This window comes from Gymnoscopelus braueri, assembly GCF_963280865.1.
Source record: "Gymnoscopelus braueri genome assembly, chromosome: 7".
Lineage (NCBI taxonomy): Eukaryota > Metazoa > Chordata > Actinopteri > Myctophiformes > Myctophidae > Gymnoscopelus > Gymnoscopelus braueri.
The window spans coordinates 49,729,326-49,754,259 of NC_137608.1; the positions used below are offsets into that span (position 1 = coordinate 49,729,326).

At 39.8% G+C, this 24,934-nt stretch overlaps 1 protein-coding gene and 1 long non-coding RNA gene across 2 annotated transcripts; both read right to left on the minus strand.

Annotated features, from left to right (window-relative positions):
• Window positions 1-167: 167 nt before the first annotated feature.
• LOC308089106 (uncharacterized protein) lies at window positions 168-24,934 on the minus strand (the record flags this gene model as incomplete). The annotated part of the gene is made up of 4 exons (XM_080433676.1): window positions 168-178; window positions 2,878-2,988; window positions 9,427-9,567; window positions 24,703-24,934. 4 exons carry the CDS (start codon window positions 24,932-24,934, stop codon window positions 168-170), a joined length of 495 nt encoding a protein of 164 aa, XP_080289802.1.
• LOC308088802 lies at window positions 18,581-19,454 on the minus strand. The gene is made up of 3 exons (XR_013933470.1): window positions 19,434-19,454; window positions 19,243-19,325; window positions 18,581-18,727 (listed from the first exon to the last, which is right to left on the minus strand). It is a non-coding gene; the product is annotated as an uncharacterized lncRNA (long non-coding RNA).

The window sequence follows — 24,934 nt, forward strand, 5'->3', positions numbered from 1 at the left end:
TTTAAGATTCTTATTATTGCTCTATATCATTTCTATAGGCCTGGAAATGAGGTGAAATACTTTGGAAACGTATTAAGTAACGTACACGTATCCCTTTTATTAAACAAAACAAACGCAAACATTATCAATATTCCCCCCCCCCCAGGTATAAACGGGGTTCTTTGAGTTTACAAAACACCTAAAGACACAAAACGAATGCAGCATTTAAACAAGTACATCAAAATCAAATAAAAGTGATGATGTCAGCTGACTCTGGCATCTACCAAATATGTACTATGATAATTTAACAATCCAAAAAACACAAAATGTCAACACACAGTGAACAGCTACACAAACCCAGCAGCTTGTCAGCACTTTACTGCACCATTATTGCATGCATATCAATGAAAATAATAATGATTGCATGCAAATAATGAATATTATTACTTTTTTAAATCATGACAAATGTGGACAGACACTGATGCTCATATTTTTTAACCAATATGACCTGATAATAAAAGATAATAAAAGAAAAACTTTTGAAATTCCATCATGTTGAATCAAAAATAAGATCCATCCATACACAAGATTACAAAAAAAAATCCAAACAGAAGAAACTATAATGTTTATTTTATTCAGTCATGTTACCTGCCAGCCCTCCTGGATTCTACAGGAGACAACTCCTTTTCCACCATTTCAAATTTTTTCTCCTGTTTTGGGGGATTTCACCCTTTTTGCGTGGCAACCCATGTGTCAAAGGGCCATATAAGACCTCCCCTCACACACCCCACTGATATGTAGCCACTCCAAAATGTTCATTTTTCAGGAAATGAACAACACAGGAAAAAAAGTGGAGTTGCTGAATGGACCTCCATGCTGACAACGAGGTTGGGAGGTCAAAAGGGGGTGGAGCCTGGATTCAGCAAATCTCCACCGGAGTTAGCTGGTTTAGCAGAAAGTTTGAGGATCCAATGGAGTTAGCTGGTTTTGTCAGAAGCGCTTTTTAATGCTTTAGACCACCCGCTTGGGGGCGTGGTCAGTAGGACCACCCCCCCCCTCCCCAGAAGATGAATCTCCTTTTATCTAATGGTCTGAGGTTGGCAGGTATGTGATATAGTCAGATTGTGTGATTCCTCACCTTTAGTATCCTTGTCATTGTCATCCTGGATTAGACTGAATGATTATATATCATTCAGTCATCATATATATTCGTTGCTGTCCGGCAGAAACCAGCTAACTCCATTTTTTACGCTTTTGCATTGTTTCCATAATTCAGTGCTATTGAACATCCTTTACGTCTGTGTGTTGATACAAAAAATATTGAACCAATGAAAAGTATTAAAAAGTGCTTCTGACAAAACCAGCTAACTCCATTGGATCCTCAAACTTTCTGCTAAACCAGCTAACTCCATTGGATCCTCAAACTTTCTGCTAAACCAGCTAACTCTACCAAAGGTGGGTGGAGTTAGATGGTTTTGCTGACTCCGGGCTCCACCCTCTTTTTTTTATCTGTATGAGTCCTCATGTGTCTTTTTAGAGTACCCATTTGAGCACAGCCTTTACCACAAACTTCACAAGAAAAGGGCTTTTCGCCTGTATGAGTCCTCATGTGTGTTTTTAGATCAATCGTTTGAGCACAGCCTTTACCACAAATTGTGCAAACAAAGGGCTTTTCGCCTGTATGAGTCCTCATGTGTATTTTTAGATGACTTGTGGTAACATAGCCTTTACCACATACTTTACAAGAAAAGGGCTTTTCGCCTGTATGAGTCCTCATGTGTGTTTTTAGATGACTTGTGCTAACACAGCCTTTACCACATACTTTACAAGAAAAGGTTTTTTCACCTGTATGAGTCCTCATGTGTGTTTTTAGATGACTTGTGCTAACACAGCCTTTACCACATTCTTTACAAGAAAAGGGCTTTTCGCCTGTATGAGTCCTCATGTGTGTTTCTAGATTACTCTTGAAAGCACAGCCTTTACCACATACTTCACAAGAAAAGGGCTTTTCGCCTGTATGAGTCATCATGTGTGATTTTAGATGAACCTTTTGAGCACAGCCTTTACCACAAACTGGACAAACAAAGGGCTTTTCGGCTGTATCTGTATGAGTCATCATGTGTCTTTTTAGATCCCTCTTTTGAGCACAGCCTTTACCACATACTTTACAAGAAAAGGGCTTTTCGCCTGTATGTGTCGTCATGTGTGTTTCTAGATTACTCTTTTGAGCACAGTCTTTACCACATACTTTACAAGAAAAGGGCTTTTCGCCTGTATGAGTCATCATGTGTCTTTTTAGATCACTCTTTTGAGCACAGCTTTTACCACATCTTTTACAAGAAAAGGGCTTTTCGCCTGCATGAGTCCTCATGTGTCTTTTTAGAGCACTCTTTTGAGCACAGCCTTTACCACATACTGTGCAAGCAAAGGGCTTTTCATCTGTATGAGTCATCATGTGTGTTTTTAGAGTCCATTTCTTAGAAAAGCTGCTGCCACAAACTGTGCAAGAAAAGGGCTTTTCGCCTGTATCAGTCCTCATGCGTTTGTGCTGTCCTCCCACATTTTGTGTCTTGTGTGATTTCAGTGTGTTAAAAGCTGTCTGATCTCCCCTAGTCTCCCAGTCAGCACTGTCTTCAGTGTCTGATTCAGAACAGTGTGAAGAGAGGAGCTGGTCATCACTAGTTGGTTGTGATGTTCCACAGTCCCCTACATCAGCGTGTGTGTTTATGTGTTCAGTTGAGGTGCTGGCTACAGGCCCTGTCTCTCTGTTTTCATCATCATCTTCACTTTTCACTGCTAGTAATGTCAACGTTGACAGACCAGCCTCTTCTGGTCTTTGGAGTAGCTCCTCCTGTTCCTCTTTAATCTGTTGAGGTTGTGGATCCTCCTGGACCAGACTGGGGCTCCACCCCTCATGTTTTGGAGACTTTGATTCCTCCTGGACCAGACTGGAACTCCGCTCCTCTTCAGGGGAAACCTCCTCTTTACACACAGGGGTGTGTAAGATGTCTAGGAAAAAGATACAATGAGACTCTATAAAAGGTTTGACATTATTAACATTATTTCATGCACTGTTCCCTCTGTTAAATGAAAAGCTTCATCCACATCAATGCCCAGGTGCAGGACAAACAAAAGTTCAACAAAAGAATGCATGAGGTTATTTTTTTTGTCTTGCAATATCGATGAGCTACATTATAACATTTTAAGGCGCTCGGTTGGTACAGTGGTTACGAGCCTGCCCACCACCGCGTAGGTTGTGAGTTCGAATCCACCGCGGTGCATCCGGCTATGTCGAGCGTCTTTACGAACACAATCGGCCCGTGTTCCGGGGAGGGAAGACGGGCAGGGAGGGTGATTAACTCATTGACTGCCAGAGTTAAAACCTCGTTCATAGCTGCCCTTGCAAGCTATTTTGAGCATTCTGACCAATCTTCGCAGAAGAACAGAAGATTTTGTGCTAGGACTATGAACACATGGAATATCTCAAATCGAAGAATAGAATCTCTGCTTTAATCATGAAAAGAAAGAAAGTTGATAGCATGTTCCGTTTTTTAGCTAGAGGTAGTTGAATACAGCTCGTTTTCACCAAAAACTGCTCTTTTTCTCTAGAAAGAGATTATGGCCATTTTAGTGAAATGGACACATGCAGGCAGAAAAATCATTTCAAAAGTGATCTGAAATGTATTTGCACCTTCAGTGCATCAGTCATCTCAAAAGTAGTAGTTTAAAAAAATATACAGTATATGCGTTTGAATTACCTTTTATGGTGCTGTTTATACCTATGCCCTTTACCATTTCACTCCAAAGTGCAAGATTATTTCAGCTCATTCAAACTCAAGTTATATACATCAAATAACAATAAATAATAAATCAAAGTTCAAAGTGCAACTTCAAAATGTCATATATAGAAATTTCACAAAAAACAGACTCTCAAGCACTAAAGTGATTCGACCCGTTTATTTTAGCCTTCAGTGACACATCTGTACATCAGACATCTATAAAATAGATGCAAAGTGCATTGTTTTTACACAGAAATGTATTACGCTATAACATTGTCCTAGTGATGACACCAGTCACCAGTTCACTTTCCATGTATTCACACATTTCTGACTTCCTGGCTCTTATCCTCACTGACGAAATGCTAGAGAGTATATGCGTGCAAACAAATCTCTACGCAGAGCAGTACATCAGAGATGAACTGAGGGAGTATCCACATGGCAGAACACAGGCATGGAAACCTGTCAATGTGGGAGAACTAAAAAACGTCCTCGGCCTGTTGTTCCTCACTGGCCTTCTGCAAAAACCTGAGATCGAACTTTATTGGTCCACTGAGGAGCCACTAGCTACTCCATACTTCAGTAAGACCATGTCTCGAAACAGGTACCAAATAATATGGAGGTTTCTGCACTTCAGTGACAATAACTGTATTGATGCTGATGACAAGATCTACAAAGTGCGCTCACTGTTGGAGTACCTACTCGCCAGATTCCAAGAGCTGTATTGCCCCAGTCAAAACATCAGCATCGATGAAGGGATGCTTCTGTGGCGAGGGCGCTTATCCTTCAAGGTGTACAACCCACAGAAGCCAATCAAATATGGCATCAAGTCCTATATTTTATGTGATTCGGAATCAGGGTACTGTTATAACATGAAGCCATATTGTAGACTAGGCGACTCCCTAGAATACACTGTTGTTTTCCTCATCTCTGACTTGAAAGGTTTTGGTTTTAGATTGTATATGGAATTTTTTTACAATTCTGTCAAGCTGTTCGAACTTCTTCTTGGCCTGAAAACTCTTGCCTGTGGTACCTGGAGGAAAAAAAGAGGCGAACCACTAGTGCTGAGAGAGGTGACGAATTCCAGCCTGAAGATCGGAGACAGAATGATGCGTCACAATGGCAAAGTCATTTTACTGACATGGAGGGACAAGCGAATCGTCCGAATGATCACAACCATCCACAAGGATGAGATGGAAACCTCCATGGTGAAACAGAAACATCACAGAGAGAGAGTGGCACAAGAGAATCTCAGCTGCAGCGTGGCGAGGACCGGGAACGGCAGTGAAGGGAATGTCCACCGGAGGTTGCCAGTTGGAGTCCTGCCACACAGTGGCTGCAGCTGGGGGCCTCCCACCACCACCTGTAAATTATAGAAATATATAATTATCATAAAATACATATTTTTTCATGTGTGCGGTTGCATACGATGCTTCCTCCTCCTCCTCCTCCCCCCTACTGTCTGAGATCACAGTAAAACATAAAATCATGTGGTAAATATACGTCCCAAACACTAAAAGGTCACACACAAAAGGACACACGCACACAGTCTCCTAGATATGGAAGCATGTCTATACATCATTACAGTGCAGACTGGATGTATGGAGACAAATTGTGTTCTAGTGCACCTGGCCACCCCAAAACCAGATCTAAAAGTATATACTCTTCAGTAATTTGAATATAACATCAAAGGGACTTGAAAATCATTGTTGACATAGCCTTATGATGACCCCATCAAATGATTTGTTGTTATTTACACGACCTAGCCTCTCTTCCCTTTGAAGTATGCTCCCACACCCCCCCCCCCAATTTTTTTTTGCCAGATCTACATGTCTACTGCCCCATAGTAAATTCATAAGCTTCATCATAATCAAATATAGCACATGCATAGACCCATTACAAAATACATAATATTCATTCATTCATAATTATCATTGGCTGATAAGAGTGCAATACCACCTACACTGTGTGTGTGTGTGTGTGTGTGTGTGTGTGTGTGTGTGTGTGTGTGTGTGTGTGTGTGTGTGTGTGTGTGTGTGTGTGTGTGTGTGTGTGTGTGTGTGTGTGTGTGTGTGAGAGACAGTCTGTGTCTGTGACACACACACACACACACACACACACACACACACACACACACACACACACACACACACACACACACACACACACACACACACACACACACACACACACACACACACACACACACACACACACACACACACACACACACAGTGTCCACATGGAAACTAGATCTACAAATATATATTCTTCACTCATTTGAAAATAACATCAAAGGGACTTGAAAATCATTGTTGACATACCCTTATGATGACCCAAAACAAAGGATTTGTTGTTAAATGAGCCAGATCTACAAGTCTACTGCCCCATAGTAAATTCATAAGCTTCATCATAATAAAATATATCACATGCATAGATTCAGAATACGTAATATTCATTCATAAAATACTTTCTACATAAGTAAAACATCATATAAAAAAAGACTTGTCTTTTTTTTTTACACACACACATCGCCATGCATTGTGAGCTTGTAGATCGGCTATATTCACTTCATCAAAATATGAAATAGTGCCATATCAATATAAAAACTGTTGTGATGATAAAAACAAAGTCTTACCACTGGTAAACGATATCCGACGCTTCGTTGGGATTGGCTGCCAGCCAAGAGACCCGACATCGTCGTCGCTAAAACTTCTCTCTTCCCCATCGGAGGTCTCGGCTGGGCGAACCCACGCTGCCTTCGGTCTCCCGCTCCGTCGCACCCCGGCCGGGGTATCGATCTCGGGTACTGGTGGTACATCCTCCGGTACCGGTGGTACGGGTACATCCTCCGGTATGTCCAGTACCTTTTTTTTCAAGTCCTCTGGTACCTTCAAGTACTCCGATATATGCGGAGGAGCTTCAGGTCGCGGCTCTAATGTCGGGGCTGCGGGTGATGATGACCGCTGTACCTTCAAGTCCTCCGGTACAAGCTTAGGTCGCGGCTCTAATGGCGGGGCTGCGGGTGATGATGACCGCTGTACCTTCAAGTCCTCCGGTACGAGCTTAGGTCGCGGCTCTAATGGCGGGGCTGCGGGTGATGATGACCGCTGTACCTTCAAGTCCTCCGGTACGAGCTTAGGTCGCGGCTCTAATGGCGGGGCTGCGGGTGATGATGACCGCTGTACCTTCAAGTCCTCCGGTACGAGCTTAGGTCCCGGGGGTAATGGCAGGGGTGCTCGCCGTAGTTGGAGTGGTCGCTGGGGCGCTGGCGCTGTAAAGGACATGCAGTCCTCCGGTCCACCAGACCACCACCTCCTCCCCCCCTCTCCCTCACCTAAACCTTCCGACACCCCGGGTCTACCACCTCTCCTCTCCCTCAACTATTTTTTACAATTTGTACAACTAAAATAAAGAAACTAAATTCACTATAACTAAACTCAACTCAAAATAACTCACTTTCTCTCTCTTTCTCTCTCGATCGCTCTGTCTCCGTCGTCTCTGTCTTGTGTTTGTTTGTTGCATGCTCTAGGCACTGTAGGCAGCACTTGGTACTACAACTTGTTTTTGTACTTTTTTGGTCTGATCACGTGACTTTTCTTTTCATGTAGCAGTAAGATATGAAGACACAGGTTGCATAAGCCCACAATATATCTTAAACCACAAAAAAGACCATAGATCGCATTCATGCGATCTTGGCGGCCAAGCGCGCTATTTATTAGATCGCATGTATGCGTGATTGGCAGCCAATGAGTTAAGGACTGGAGTGGCAACTGCAGGGAGTCAGCAGGGAGTGTTGGGCGGGAGGAGTAGGACGGAGGCTCTACGTCCTCCCGGTGGGGGCTCCTCACTGGCAGGTGAGTCAGTAGGTTACATCACAATGTGTGTGTGGGGGGAGGAATCAATTGGCATAACGACTAAATTGGGGAGAAAAGGGGGTAAAAAAAACAACCACATTTTTTTTTATCATATTAAACTTTATAAACAGTATTTTTTAATTGCATACTTGAAACAGCCAATCAGTTCGATAACAGATGTATGATCCTAAAATAGATAACACAAGTAGTTATAATATTATTGTTGTTGGAAACCTCTTAAGTCCAAAGCTGTCACTTTTCAGAATTATAATTCAAAAAGTAGCAAAAATGCAGATCAAAAGCTTGTAGAACGGCTATTTTGACTACTTTTGTGGGACACTGTAGTATGACGAATTAGGGCATTAATAAAAATAAAAAAACGTAAAAGGTTAACATATCGAGATAGAAGGTTTCTGCCCGACAGCAATAATATGTAAAAAAAAAATAAAGGAAACACAACCGCCGAATCACTTTTCACTGCTATTAATGTCAACGTTGACCCACCAACCTCTTCTGGTCTTTGGTGCCCAAGTGCAGGACAAACAAAAGTTCAACAAAATAAAATAAAGTCTGCACACAGACTTCAAAAAAAGAATGCTCAGTTGTTTTAATTGCTTTATTTTCCTTTGTTTCCTGTTTTATGTCTTTGGTATTTGGAAGAACTTCAGCTGTAAATAAATTATCCATTTCCAAACCATGAGTCAATCCTCATGTATCAAAGACACTTGTTATTGGCAGCAACCATTCTAGGAAGAAGGAGTTGGAGCATTATAAGTGAGTTGCGGGCCCTCTTCTTTTCTTCATGATGCTTTTTGCACTTGCACTCAGCATTAAAGACGGATTATTATTGTCTTTGACTTGACATACAAGCACAAACTGTACAAAAACAATATGGACAAAGGGAGCATGGCGTCACCCATTGGTTTCAGACCCTGTAGTTCAGCAAATTCAAATCCACCATCTTGGATTTCCAGTTCCAGGAATCTAATGGTATTACTTGGGAAAGGGAGCGAGCGACCCTTCTTTAAAATACATTTCGAAATGAACGGGAGCATAATTTACAGAAATGGATATCATGTTGTTTGAAAGAAGACTTGAAACTAGCAATTGAAAACAAAGTCTTCATGAAAAGGTTTTCCAGTAATAAAACCAAGAGTAGAGTTATTCCTATTGACTTCAATGGAATTAATTATTTTATGCAACCGCTGGAGGGGAAATTGCGGGAATTAGCACCACCTGCCATTAAGAGAACTGTGTTTTCACAATACTTCCGCATTGGCTTCATTCAGAACAACAAAACATGGGTGCCTGTATACAACACTGACGGTGAAACGCTGTCCAGTGTCTACTTGATATCTTGTACCTGCGCTGTAGCAGCTTGATACCAACACACAAGTATACAATCAGATATTAGACCTTGCATAGCAGTGCAAGCATGACAGTGCGCTGACTGCGCTCTGTGCTGTAAATAGTGAGGCCGTTGTTAGTTCACATTGCTATCATAAAAGATCAATGCGAGGCAAGCTGAAAGAGAGGCGAATGAGAGGCGGTCCCTATTATGTAATGACTTGTAAATGTTAGATCAGTGAGTCTTAATACTGAAGTAGAATGAACTGCAAAGCTTCAGTGAACCCATTAATACTTTTACAACCGAACCATTGTCCGATTCTTTGTACATTTAGATCGATGCAGGGGTCCGTACATTTGATGTAGTTACATTGTTAATGCTTAAATCGATAACTGATGCCTATCGGTTCATCTTTACACCCTCAGTTTCACCAATAAAATAAATAAAGAGAGTGCTTGAAACTTACTAAGATCTAGGTGGTCTTCAGGTTCCTGTTTAAGGTGGTCTTCAGGTTCCTGTTTAAGGTGGTCTTCAGGTTCCTGCTTAATAGAAACAGTCCTGGCTGGAGAACTGATCTTCACCTGCAGACTGGACTCCACACACTGATCTGGAATGAAGGAATACAATACGCACTTTAATGATAAGGACATGGTGTAACATGAATAAGACTTAAATAATAATGACTTTGATGTGACATGAATAAGGACTAGACTATATAGACTATAAAATATTTATCATATTAAAATGTATAAACAGCCTAACACTCCTGTATAAAAGGGAACCAGACTAAATGTATTCATATTATTAACCAGAATGTTTTTTGTTTGTTTTAACAATTATGAATCTAATCTCAAAATGAAAGAAGAACATCTAGCAAGCAGTATTTTTTATTGCATATTTTAAACAAGTAGATATAATATGCAGAGATGCTCATAGGCCTGCGTCCTGCGTCTCTGACGCACAATATTGTGAAAGGACGCATTCATGACACCGTTGTGGCGTCCATGGGACGCACTAGAGTTGTCACCAACAACTCATTAGCAGGTTAACGATGGCTCGTTGAGCCTATGCATTTGACCCTAATTTGACCACAAAGGCAATCAAAAGCACTAATTAATGACAGCTGTAAGTAACCGGTTGTCTATAGTCTGTGTCTTGTGTATGTTTAATAGTCAACTGAATGTTTTCTGTAGCCTAGAGATATCATATCAAGTAATTCCCTGAAGAGGGTAGACCCTCTCCCTCATGCTAAACGTAAGGCAGGTACACACTGCAGGATATTTGGTACGATATTGCTGTCGCCGACCTTTTTTGGCGCTCGCCGACAAAACCTCCCGATCTGACACAGATCGGCCTTTGATCGGCGAGCTAATGCTCGCTGTGTGTGAAAGGTTCCGCGAGACGATGTGGCCGCGATTATCCGCTCTGCGACGGCTTTCCGACCGTTTTCAGATAACTACCATGTTAGATATTCAGATGTGTCCCAGACAGGACAGCAGACAATATCGTACAGCAGGCTTGTCAAACTCGCGGCCCGCGGGCATTTTGCGGCCCGCGGAAAGGTCCATTGCGGCCCGCGAAGTGATTTGAAAAAACACCTTTTCATACTAGCTCTAATGGAAAAAAAACGAGAGAGAAAAAAAAGAAAAAAAAAACGCCGGAGCCGGCAGGCAGTTATCCCCCCCAACCCCCCTTGCCTCTGACTGCGAAGGTCTAATAGTGGCCAAACTTGTTTTGTGAGAACAATGGCCAAGTCATGTCTAAACAATCAAGACAAGAGGAGATCAAGAAATACATCTAATCACCCACGCTGGCACAAACATGTCAGAAAAAAAAAGTGCATAGATCCCTGCTAACCAGCGCTGCCCAGGGAAACAAGGACGAGGAATTTTATTGGCTCACATCGTAACATCGCTTCTTTAAGGGGACCGTAAAGGTCCATTTGGTTCCATTTGTACGGGTGGTTGCGTCGTTGTGTTTACATGTGCGGTGGAATAACGGCCGTTACGAGTGAAACGCTCAAAAGTTTCACTCGTCCTCTGTCTCCGTTGACAATTTTAATAATCCAAATGATAATCTGTTTAGGAAACTCTTAAAAACGCGAATGAATGACTAGTGTCGCCTAGTGTGACATATTCAATGTGCGCTGTCTTCTCAGTCTATCGTTGCCGAAAATGGCTGATCTGCAAGCTCACAACGTGGTGCGAACAGACGCGGTGTGAGCTTGGAGATCGGCCATGTTTGGTGCGTGACACTGTTGTACGATGAAGTATAAATTGCGCTTTTAAAGTGACAGTACACACATTAACCAGTTAACAGTTTCTTCAATATTATTTTCCAAAAGTAAAAAGGTCACTTAAAATGTAGTGCAAGTGATACATTTTGGCTAAAACAAAGACAAAAGAATAGAAAAAATAAATATGCATTTTTTGTTTATAAAGAGCTGAAAAGACATGGAGATTTTATAGTAATTATTACATTATGAAAGCTACTGCTCAGAACCTGGTCCCTGATGTTGACAGGTCAGTTAAAGCAAAGAGATGTCAGGTACATCATTTTTTTGTAAAAAAAATAAAAAAAATAAAATGATGTTGTTTTGACCTGAGCTTTTACTGTTAGGGTTATTTCTTTTCTATTCTAAAACCGAAAAAAAAGCATTGAGTGTCATTATTTTGATTCATTGACATTTTCTGAATTTTCGTTATTGTTCAATAAAAACGACTGAACTGAGTTAATTGTCTGAGTTGCATTGCTGATAGTAGGCCTCAAAAAAAAGTAATGTTGTGTACTGTAGCTATTTACTGAAAATATTTATCATTTTTTTATAATCCATCCATCGATTCTTCAAACGCTTATCCGGGCGTTCCCAGGCCAGTGTGGAGATGTAATCCCCCCATCTGGTCCTTGGTCTGCCCCGGGGTCTCCTTCCAGTGGGACGTGCAATTAATTAATTCATAATTAATTTGTATATAATCTTCATAACATTTTTTAAAGTGATATGCTGTAGTTATAGCAGTGACTGAGACAACAGACTGAAAAACAATGATGTATAACTGAATGTGCATGAGCGTGCATGCGTGTCTCCGTGTCTGCGTGCCCAGTCTGCCCACCTCAAGTCACCATTTGACCAATCTTGCCCGGACACCAAAATGAGTTTGACACCCCTGTCGTACAGTATGAAAGGAGCTGCGACCACCTTGCCAGGAGATGCACGCTACAGCCAATGAGAGCACATTACAGCCACCGTGGCTATGGAAGGTCGGTGGACCTGACCACAACAAACAGATCCCTCGCATAGTTACCGTCCAGTCCTGTATTAAGTTAAACATTATTATAAAACAGAATGAGAGTGAGCGAGCGTGCTCGAAGGGGGGATGTTTATTTGAGACTATTGCACAGACATAGAGAGAGAGAGAAATACACAAAGAGCGAGCGATGTGTGTGTGTGTGTGTGTGTGTGTGTGTGTGTGTGTGTGTGTGTGTGTGTGTGTGTCCTTGTCTGTGAGTGTTGCCAGATTTTGCAAGAGAAATAAGCAACCAGGTTTGTGAAAATGAGCACTTTAAGCCTATATACAAATACATTGGATACTTGAAAATAGACGATCTACAAGCTCACGTTGTAGATAGGCTATTTTTAAAGAAGACATTTTTTTTGGGGGGGAATATTTTCCAAATCCACACAGATCTTGTATGGGGGTCTATGGCACAACATATTTTCAGAAGGGGGAGGTCTGCGCCTCTGCGGACAATTAATTATTATTATTAATTTGGGGGTCCTTGCCATGAAAATGTTTGAGAACAACTGGTTCAAACAACATTAGGAAACAAGGCCAAAAAAGCAACTACACTTGCAAGCAACTTTACAGAAAAACAATCCCAAAGTCGCTTATAATAAGCGGACATGGCAGCACTGTCACTGACTGCTTCAGCGCACTTACGTGCGAGAGAGAGAGGGCCAGAGGGGGGGGGGAGAGGGAGAGAGGCATATCACGGGATACATCGATTAAAATGAATTGGAATAAACACAAATGTATGTATTGGGTCTGACTCTGGAGATAGCATCCTAGTGAACTATCCTACAGTGTGTCAGCCCTGGTCGGGGATCAATCTATAGTGTGTAAACCACAACGATATATGACAGCCGATTTCAAGAAATAAACTCCTGCAGTGTGTTATTCTTAACGATCAGATGACCCCCGACCACTTTAAGGTCCTGCAGTGTGTACATGCCCTTAAAGTGACTTATAAAGTTCCACTTCTCCTCAATAAGACAACTTTATTTTCCTTTCTCAATGACAAGCCTAATATTATTGCATTTTGGCTATGTGCAATAACTGAAAGCCAATGTTCATAGGCATTGTCAGTATTTGTCTTCATTATTTATTGAATTCCTATTTCTTTAGTTGCCAATAATTCCACTGTAAGCCAGTGGTTTCAGTCTTTTATTGGTACACAATAAACAGTAAAAAGACATTCTACATTCATAAATAATACAAAATAAAATAATAATAATGATTAAAAGGTTCTATGATTAAATGTATTCTATTGGTCAAAGCTATGTTAAATCCACCGTTGCCTACTACTAGTACCATCTTTCTTACCATAAGGTGTGCTAATACTACAGATTCATATACATTTGAAAAAATATATTTATGATTTTTGGGCGGTGAAACCGCCCCTATATGTGAGGTTTGGACATCGACACCCATTTCACCCCCCCAACCCTGCGCTGTGATTGGCCACCAGTGTACCCCCCTAACCCTGCACCGTGATTGGCCAATCAGTCTATTCAGGACTGTGATTGGCTAGTGAAACATGACACATGTGCATAGCCCTATACATAGGACTATGCACTTAAAAAAAACACATTTATATGTTTTTTTTTAAGTTAGGGGTGTACAATGGTTGGTCCACAATATTACTTTTCTTTAAGTGAACTTCCATCACTGTGATGACCACTGTGACCACACCGCCCACTTCACACTGGGTGTGATTATTTTTTAAATATATGTATATATATTTGTATTATCGGTTATCGGTATCGGTCTTGAAAAGCAGGAACGGGTCCACACTGAACCCGTCCCGGGGGGCACCGAATGGGTCCAAGCACCGGGCACCACGTAGGGTGTGAATTTTTGTGGGACTGATAAAATGTCCCTGGGACCCATCTAAAAGACCACCCTTGGGTCCCAGGACCCATTACATTGAAAAACTAGCAACATCACTGAATATGAATATAATTAATATTGTCAGGTGGAAACTTTATGTCCAAAACTGCTACTTTTCAGAATTCAAATAAAAAAGTTGTAAAAATAGCAGACCAAAAGCTTGTAGTTCGTTTTCACATAGGCAAATTGCAGGAAGTACAGTGAAAAATGTTTTAATCTATCTCATTACGGCAAGAATCCTAGTAATTTTTCCGTTAAATACTGGCGGAATAACATGTTCCCTGTAGTCTGAAAACTACTGGGATAGTGTTCTAACGGTCATCGTGGTCGAGCGAGCATTGGTGTCAACAAGAGAGCGAGCCTGTAGCCTACATATCTGTAGTAGTCAAAACTGTTAGGTGACAATAATGCTTCAAAGCAATGTTGACATAACTCTGAGAATACATATTTTGCATGGGGATGGCTTGTCCAACTACGATGTAAGTCAAATTAGAGCTCTCCGTTATAGGGAGAGGGTGGGTGAGAGAGTCTCACTCTCTCAGAGAGAGAAAAGAGAGAGAGTGCTTGCAAGTCGCAACACATTGCAGGCAGCGCACAGGTGTTTTTAATATGATTTGAAGTCAGACATTAAAAGGAGTAGTTCACCCAAAAAACTATGCATTTTATATCAATTACACACCCCAAGAAATCTTGAATTCATGGACATCAAATTATTGATTTAGGTAAGCAACAAAAACATGAATTCAAGGCTTCATGGGGTGTGTAATTGATAAAAAATAAGATTTATTTTTGGGTAAACTACTCCATTAACCCCTGTGGCCCCGTGATAATGAATGATTGGGAGAGAGAGAGAGAAAAGAAAAGAAAAGAGAAAACGGTTCACTTATCCTCTGTTCTTTCGATGGGTTAAAGTTACAGTCTCAAGTGCTTACAGTCACCTCTCGCGTAAGTATATTAAAGTACTACCGTTAGACAGTGGTGGAAAAAGTACTCAAATGTTTTACTTAAGTAAAAGTACAGTACCAATACTGCAATTTAGAAATACTCTGTTCTAAGTAAAAGTCTAGAATTAAAAATTTACTTGAGTAAAAGTACAAAAGTATTGGCATCAAAATATAGTTAAAGTTCCAAAAGTAAAAGTACAAAAATATTTGAAAAAAGCAGATCTATGAGCTCACAACGTCGCGATGTGAGCTTGTAAATCGGCTATTTTCAAATAGCCTAGGTATAAAATAGGGCAAAAGTGGCTAATGTACTTTATAATGTAATAATTTATATCTGTAAAGTAACTAAAGTTTGCCTCTGAGATGTAGTGGAGTAGAAGTAAAAGTATTGGAAATTGGAAATACTCATGTGATATAGTGAAGTTACTATTAATACTGCTAACTTGGGAAAGCAGTCAGTCCAGCAGGGGGCATGCACCATAGAGGTATAATATAACTAGAGGGCGGATTGCCCCGCCCCCAGCTATAATTTCAATGAATGTGCTCAGTGGCGTTTTGAAGCACCCGGAAACCTGCCGGAAGTAGAATTATTGGTTTGATTTTGTACCCCCATAGAGTTATGAGCATGCGCACTAGTGTCCTTTTTGCGTTCTACGGCAGCCCGTGTGTCAAGGATTGAACGCGAGATATTTATTAAATACACTCGAGATGCCTATTTATATGTAAATGCATATGTATGTATAATATGTTTACATATTTATATGTATATGTATAAATATCTCTCAGTATGTTTTGCGCGTGCATGTATTTCTCCCCGCCTGCAGTTCCAGATTTGGCCACTGGGGTGGCAGCTTCAATGTTTCTCAGCAACTCTGGGGGCTTGGCATGCACACACTGTCTGGGGGCTGGGGGATGTCTTGGGGAATGACGTAGACCAGAAACCGGATGCGATGTTCAGTTCAGTTGCATGCTACCAGCGGAATGTTGTTATTGTATCATGCTGAAGTTATCTTGGAGTAAAAGGATTATTGCACAACACCCGTGTGGTTATTCACAGTGACGATATAACACTCAAGTAAAGTACAAATACCTAAAAATGTTACTTAAAGTACTTAAGTAAATGTACTTAGTTACTTTCCACCACTGCCGTTTGAAAATAAACAAATTAAAACGGTCGCTTATCAGGCAACACCAGAAACTTTTGCTGTGGAGGAGAGATTGGATTCCTTAACTGTGTGTGTGTGTGTGTGTGTGTGTGTGTGTGTGTGTGTGTGTGTGTGTGTGTGCGTGCGTGCGTGCGCATTCATGCATGTGTAGGGGGGATTGAAATGATCACTGCAGGCCCTGCTGAAAAAAACAGCTTAGACCAGCCTAAGCTGGACCAGCTGGTCTTGGTGGTTGACCACCTTAAGGTGTGTTTTGGACAGTCCAAAACACACCTTAAGCTGGTCTTGGTGGTTGACCAGCTTAAGGTGGTAGGTTTTGCTGGTTTAAACTGGTAGCTGGTTTAAGCTGGTAGCTGGTATTTTTGATGGTTTAGCTGGTTTAAGCTGGTAGCTGGTTTAAGCTGGTAGCTGGTATTTATGATGGTTTAGCTGGTTTAAGCTGGTAGCTGGTTTAAGCTGGTAGCTGGTATTTATGATGGTTTAGCTGGTTTAAGCTGGTAGCTGGTTTAAGCTGGTTTAAGCTGCTATCTGGTATTTATGTGTATTCAAGTGTATTCTGATATGCAGTGACCAACTTTGCTGGAGAGGATGCATGATCATGGTGAATTTCAGCCAGGTGCCCACAGCACGTGGTATATTTAAAAAACAGTAGCCTACAGTAGCCTATATAAAAGTGAGCAAAATCCACAGTCATAAATAATCATGTATCAATTTCATACATAACAATAATTTATTAAACACTTGTAAAAAAACCTCAAAAACAACATTTAAATAACAAATAAATGTATAAACACATAAATACATGAACTTCAACCTGAGGAACACACTAACACACACACACAGTGTTCAAATGACTGGAAAAGAGAATATGAAAAATCGGACAGATCCGTCTTGATTACATGACTATGGAGATACTGTATACCGATTTGTGTGATGTTTGGAAAACATCTGTAAAGTTGCAGCCAAAAATGTGTCTTGCAAAAATCGGCCTGCTGGTGGCGCTATAAAGCATTACCCCCATATCAACCCCCCCCCCTACACAGACACACAATTTCTTGTCCTTTCTATTGATGTCCTGGCCATGGTCCATGGCCTTCCTCTTTGTGAGAATGTTCTGCCCCTGCAGCCACCAATGGAAACAGTCTGAAAGAAAACAAACAAGAACCCCCAACAATAAAACAAATATAATTAGCTTATACTGCATGGGGTGAGTTGTATGAATTGTGATGTTTTGAGAAAAACTTAAAGTAACTTAAACTTCACCCATTTTCAACCTTATCTTCATATAACTAACTGATCCTCGCTAATGTTCATTATACAATGGCACCATTTCTGTCTACTCGTTCTGCCACTCATTGGTGGAATGTGGACAGTTCAGAAACCTGCCTACCAGTGACATCACCAATGGAGATTCCAAGCTAATAGAAACTACAGTGTGTCTCTACCTGGAAAGTTTGCATGCAGAAGTAGAAGCCATTGTTCTTGCATTAATAATGAACAAATAAAGTTGTTCTAAATGACCAAACCTGCCTACCGATGATGTCAAAGGTAGGCAGGTTTCTAAACTGTCCACAACCTATCAACGAAACACAGAGTGAGTAGACATAAATGGTGCTTAAAATGTGTATTAGTGAGGACCAATTATATGAAGATGAGTTGAAAATGGGGTGAAGTGGTTTTTTAACCCTGTGTTTCAGTTCAGTTAGAAAACATGCATTTGAATGAAAAGGGTGGGTGGACAGTGGGCAGGCAATAAGCCAGATGGCTACAATGGACAACAACAATTTGGGGAAAAAAGCTAACCCTGCCACACATGCATGTAGGGCTGCCACTACCAATTATTCTACTTGCGATTATTCTATTGATTACTTTTTTGATCTACAAGCTCACAACACGTCCAACGAGTTGCAAGCTTGTAGATCGGCATTTTTTTCAGCCATAAAATCGATTATTTTATTACAATAGAGTATTTTATTTTATGATTGATTAATAAGCTTAATATAATCTCTTTTCCAGAAGGTGACATTCCCGTTTCCCGTTCAGTTTTTCATAGCTTCATTTGATTGGCTCGGCAGCAGATATAAATTGGAAACACCCAACATCTCCATGTGTTTCTGGTTGAAACAGTATGCTGCTGAGACAACCAAATGAAGGTATGAAAAACTGAACAGGTAACGCTAACGGGAATTCCACCTTCTGGAAAAGAGAACTACAGTCATGCACAGAGCAGATTGAATTATGAGATCAAGTCATAATGAACCCCCCCACCCCTCAGTAAACATACCTCTTCTGATTGAGCCCTGCGGTCAGGGGGGTTTGGCCTCCCCCTTGCTAGTGGGGCATTCTTTGTAAGGCTCCTGCATGGTCTTCAGGGTTGTTGTCCCCCAAATGGCAACAGCAAGCTCCTTCATGAACAGGGAGTCCTTGGTGTTTGCTGCCACCATCTTCCAGATCTCCTTTTCGAGCCACACACCAGAGCCAATGTGGACCTGAAACAGAAGAAAACAACACATGTTTTAGAAATTAAAAAACATTTTACCATGACATTTCCCAGACTCATTTTTGACAAAAGCAGGCCCACTTCAAACTTTCAAGGACCCCCAAATGTGGACCCATTTAGAAAAGATTTGGTGCCATGGACCTCCAATAGAGAAGATGTTAATTGTTGGATTAGATTTAGTACAGAATTCTACAACTGTCTATGCTGTAGGTGGGGAGAGTTAAAGTAATTCTTATACAGTACATTGTCATTGGATTACATTCTAGCTGGTAAAATAGTAGTGAAATTAACCTTTTCCACCCGGCATCCCTATTTTGTGCATGCCATAGGCAAAACTGTTCAAAAATAGTTCAAAAATAGCAAAACATAGCTGATCTACAAGCTCACGATGCATCATGACACGTTGCCTATTTTTGAAATTATAACTGTTTCTTATTTAGCTGGGGACACTGTGGAACCCCACTTTTAAGAACCACTGTCCTACACAGTATGTTTCTTCAATACCTTGTCACCGTTGGTGTCAAACATCCCAGGTGTCGATGCCAAATCGTCTGACTCGGGGGAAGAGGAAACGGAGGAAGTTGCAACTGAAAATGTAGAGAATCATATTTAAGCTCCTTTTGGCAGTATCACAGTACTTATATTGTACACATTGTCACCATTTTCCGTAGAACAGTATCACTGTCTAAACACACCTATGCTGTCACTGGTTTGCTTCTCTGCAGCAGGGATGTCAGGCTTGGCTGCAGAGCTATATTGGGGCCCTTCCTCCAGTTTCTGTTTTGCAACCTCTAATTTGTTGCATCTTAAAGCATGAACAGGGTACGGAAAAATAAAAAATAAAAACTGAATTGATGTATGCCTTAGTAGGATACCAGTTTAATAATGAGCCTAGCATCTGTCCACTCCATTTAACATGCTTTCTATATAATGTTTTTTAACATTTGTGGTCAAGATCTAAGTAGAAAAGAACATGAGAACAAATAACCAACATATCGATATACAAAAAGAGAAGAGCAAACTCATGCAACTGTTTCGTTAAAATTAGTCATTGCTTACTTAGTTTTAAGATGCTGTAGGTCGAGCTCCAACTCTTTGGCCTTCTTCTGGGTATGACTATACTTGACATTTCGTCGTGGATAGCTTGGGGAACAACAGCATCTCCACCGTATTCAGACGAGTCAGAGTCTAAAGGTAGTGCAAGTAATATATTTTGGATAAAACAAGATGTTTTTTGTTAGAAAGTTAAAGTGGAATAAAATGTAATTTTATGCAACCTGTATCGTAGAGTATATTAATACAATATAACTTATACAATCTGTATGTTAGAGTATATTAATACAAATAATACTATATAACTTATACAACTGGGGTGGTTGTATTTCGTCTCCCTACTCTTCTATTGACACATTTAGATAGTGTCAAAGGTCATGTCTCACCTAGACACAGGATCTGACATGAATTTTGATCTGATGGTCAAGATTCAATGTATCACCTGAGCAAGCAGGCAGGCTCTATTAGCTCAATGGTAAAAGGTTACAGCACTTGCTCAGGAAACCGGGTTCAAATCCGGGGTAGAAGAGGAAAGTTACATAGTGCAGCTTTAACCCATTAAGACCTGGGGCCGATTCTAAAAATGTTCTCTAAATCCTAAAAGTTTTTTGAACATAAAAGGAAAAAGATTTGAGGTACAAATGTTCACTTTAAAAAATATATATTCAAAGATTTTCAAAAATAGCAGATCTACAAGCTCATAGCGCGCCACTCGGTGTCGCGCTATGAGCTTGTAGATCTGCTATTTTTGAAACCAAAGGTCTAGCCAAAGAAATCAAAAAAATTACACAGATGCGTTCCTGGTCTAAATGGGTTAAAGCAGGGGTCTCTCCATCTCTTTAATAAGTAGACAATTCAGTTTCAAATTTTGTATGCCCACTTCTTTGTGTCATCACTTCCAATTGCACTTATTTATCCTGTATCCTGTATGAGTTCTGATTGGTTAAATTTGGTATTCCTGGAAATGCATTTTCGGCTTACTAAAGAGGTGGAGAGTCTGGGAGACCCCTGTTACTGAACAAGCAATGATTACTTTAATATTTAACAAAACAATATCACTTTACCTTCAAACTGTTTTCTTCTCTTTGTGGGAGGGTAGTAGGGCTGCAAACCATTCGTTTTGGCCACACACGCACGCGCGCACATACACACACACACACACACACACACACACACACACACACACACACACACACACACACACACACACACACACACACACACACACACACACACACACACACACACACACACACACAGAGAGATAAGCGAATCATTATTGTTCAGAGTTCACGGGATAGGCTATTAAAACACTCTGTAGCTTCATCACTGAAAGCGTGTGTCCTCTCACTCTCTCTCTCTCTCTCTCTCGTCGGATTCTGAATTTAGTTTTGAGCAGCACATAGGCAAGCAGTACAGACAGACAGTAGCCTATATTATAAATTATATTGTAAATCCCAGTATCATTTCTTGAAATTATTGTCTTAATACCTTTATCAAGACAAATTAAATAACTAAACAATGTGTCGTGACCATAGAGTTGGGTCATGATGACTTGTGATTGACTTCAAAAACATCCAGACATGCAGCCTACCACTTATTTAGGCTAAAAAGCCTACATAAATAGTATTTGTGTGTCAACACTCACCTAAAATGTCCGCCGCTTCTTCTTCTTTCTTTTATCTTCTCTGAAGCCGGTTTATAATTCTTTTGATGAATCCAAAGCAACACAATTTGTCTAACTTTCTTTAAACAAAGTCTTCCCTTCCCGCTGCGTCGCGAGCCAGTGTCTCGAGCGCTCAGCCAGTGTTGCCAGATTGTGTGAGAGAAATAAGGAACCAGGTCTATGAAAACAAGCCTGCACTTTAAACCACACATTGGCTCTCAAAAATGTTTGAGAACTGGTTTAAACACATTTTTTAAATGGAAGCAAGCCCAAATAACTACACTTTAGAAACAAGCCCCCCCAAAAAAGCAACCCGCAACTACCAATATTTACAAGCAACTTTACAGAAAAACAAGCCCAAAGTCGCTTATAATAAGCAGATATGGCAACACTGCTCATGGCCCAGAATGCATTGCTTGTAAAAAAACAAACAAACAGATCTACAAGCTCACAATGCATCGAATTGCGACAAGATGTAGATCTTTAGATCTGTTCATTTGAGTCACCAAGTGTTATTTAGAATCAATCTAGCATATTATTTGCCATTTGCCTTATTAAGTAAATATGTTGTTGGATGCATGCTGTCATAATAATAATAATAATAATTGTAATAATAATAATAACAATAATAATAATAAGGGTAATAATAATAATAATAATAATGTATTATTATTAATAATAATTTATTATTATTATTATTATTATTATTATTATTATTATTATTATTATTATTATTACATATATTATTTATGTCACATCACAAGAAAAGGACAATAAAACAATAATAATAATAATAATAATAATAATAATAATAACTAGAAGGTACTGTTCCTGAAGAAACAGTGTGGGATCGCTAAGAATGTTGATGGTATTGAGTATTGATAGTGTTAGTAGAGTTAAAGGTTTGAAAGGTTTAAAGGTTTTAAAGAAGGTTTTAAAGGTTTTAAAGGTTTTAAAGGTTCTAAAGTTTTGAAAGGTTCTAAAGGTTTGAAAGGTTTGAAAGGTTTAAGAGGTTTGAAAGGTTTGAAAGGTTTAAGAGGTTCTAAAGGTTTGAAAGGTTCTAAAGGTTCTAAAGCTTTGAATGGTTCTAAAGGTTTGAAAGGTTTGAAAGGTTTGAAAGGTTTAAGAGGTTCTAAAGGTTTGAAAGGTTTAAGAGGTTCTAAAGGTTTGAAAGGTTTAAGAGGTTCTAAAGGTTTGAAAGGTTCTAAAGGTTTGAAAGGTTCTAAAGGTTTGAAAGGTTTGAAAGGTTTGAAAGGTTTAAGAGGTTCTAAAGGTTTAAGAGGTTCTAAAGGTTTGAAAGGTTCTAAAGGGTATTTACTTTAAATTATTTTTAGTCACTTTATTTACTTTAAAGTATTTTTTACTAATTTTTACAACTTTTAAGTATTTTTACTAATTTTTACAACTTTTAAGTATTTTTACTCATGTTGAGTACTTTTAAGTATTTTTACTCAGTATAAGTACTCTTAAGTATTTTTAATCAAGGTACTTACTTTAAAGTATTTTTTGTCACTTTATTTACTTTAAAGTAGCTTTTACTAATTTTTACAACTTTTAAGTATTTTTACTCTTTTTATCAACTTTTAAGTATTTTTACTATTTTTTTCAACTTTTAAGTATTTTTACTCATTTTGAGTACTTTTAAGTATTTTTACTCAATATAAGTACTCTTAAGTATTTTTACTCAAGGTATTTACTTTAAAGTATTTTTAGTCACTTTATTTAAGTAGCTTTTACTAATTTTTACAACTTTTAAGTATTTTTACTATTTAAAAAGTGAAATATCTCTAAAAGTACAAATTATTTCAAAAAATTCTAATGGTAGCCAATATGTCCTAAGTAGGCTGAACGTTATAGAGTTGGAACGGAGTTTCTATCTAAAAGTATGAATTTCTCCATTGAAATGAATGGGAGTTTTTTAGAAATAAAAAGTGAAATATCTCTAAAAGTACAAATTATTTCAAAAATTCAAATGGTAGCCGACATGTCCTGAGTAGGCCGAACGTTGAAGAGTTGGAACGGAGTTTGTAGCTAAAAGTATGAAGGACTAGTTAGGGGCCAAAAAACGGTGTTGACAATAACAGTAGTGTGATCGCTTTAGCGATCCCACAATAATAATAATAATAATAATAATATGCTGTATATAATTGGTTGGGGGCAATTGTAACTGAAGAAAATCTTCAAAGTCTAATGTTGGCAGGTATGATGTCTCCCCGGATCCAAACAGTTAAAATAGCAGATCTGAAAGCTCACAACGCGCCCCGGGCTTGTAGATCTGCTATTTTCACTGTGTATTTTTTTTATTTATTAATTGATGGAATTTCTTCTTTTTTATTTATTAATTAAATTATTTTGAGAAATCTTAAATCTTAGTTTTTTTATTGATGAAGATTTTAGATTTGTGGGTGGGAAATCTTTTGAAAGAATAATATAATATATTTTTGTAGGAAACGGAGAAAAAGGGACCTTTCCTGGGACAAATGGGTCCCGACCAACTGTTTGGGAAACAGTGATCTAACCCAGTGGTTCTCAACACTTTTCTTTTCTTTTCTTTTAAAAATATACTTTACTGGAATTATTCAGGGTTTACAAAAAATATACATTTACATGACATGCAAATAAGCATTAAAAAGGTCTTAAAGGTCCTTAAATTGTCACTTCACTGTCATCTGGGGACCACCCCAAATCATGTGGGGACCCCCGTGTGGGTCCCGACCCACATGTTGAGAACCACTGATCTAACCAACTTGACCAGCTTATCAGCTGGTCTTTGCTGGTCTGTCCAGCCATCTGACCAGCTAAGTCCAGCTGGTAAGCTGGTATTTGCAGGTCAGTCCACCCATTTGACCAGCAAAGACCAGCTACCAGCTTGGCTTTGCTGGTCAGTCCAGCCAGCCAGCTGGCTGACCAGCAAAGACCAGCAGAATCCAGCTTAGTGACCAGCTAACCAACTACACTGACAAACCAGCCCGACCAGCCTGACCAGCTTGTCCAGCCTGGTATGCCATCTAAACCAGCTTAAGACCAGCCAAGACCAGCTAATACCAGCTAAAGCCAGCTAAAACCAGCAACCATCTTAAGCTGGTTTGTGCTGTTTTTTTCAGCAGGGGGGTGGGACGAGTTTATCAAAACAGAGCCTACTGGCCGGTCTATTGATCTACAACCTAACAACAACACCTCACCATGCAAACGCTGCGTCATACCTGTAGAGTGTAGTTTGGTGTTGTGTGTGTGTAAAGACATACCCGCAGTGTGTAGATCGATGTCCATATCAAAATCAATGTCCAGCAGTTTGTTTTGTTTCTCCAGCAGAGTTTCTAGTGTCTCTATCTCTCTCTGGAAGAGGTTGCACATGAACTCTGCAGCCGCACTGAGGCGCTCCAACACAAGCTCTCTGACAAGCTTCACACAACAAACATCTGCGCCCTGCTGCTGTTCGTCCAAAACACACAATATCTCCTCTCCCACCGACGTCAT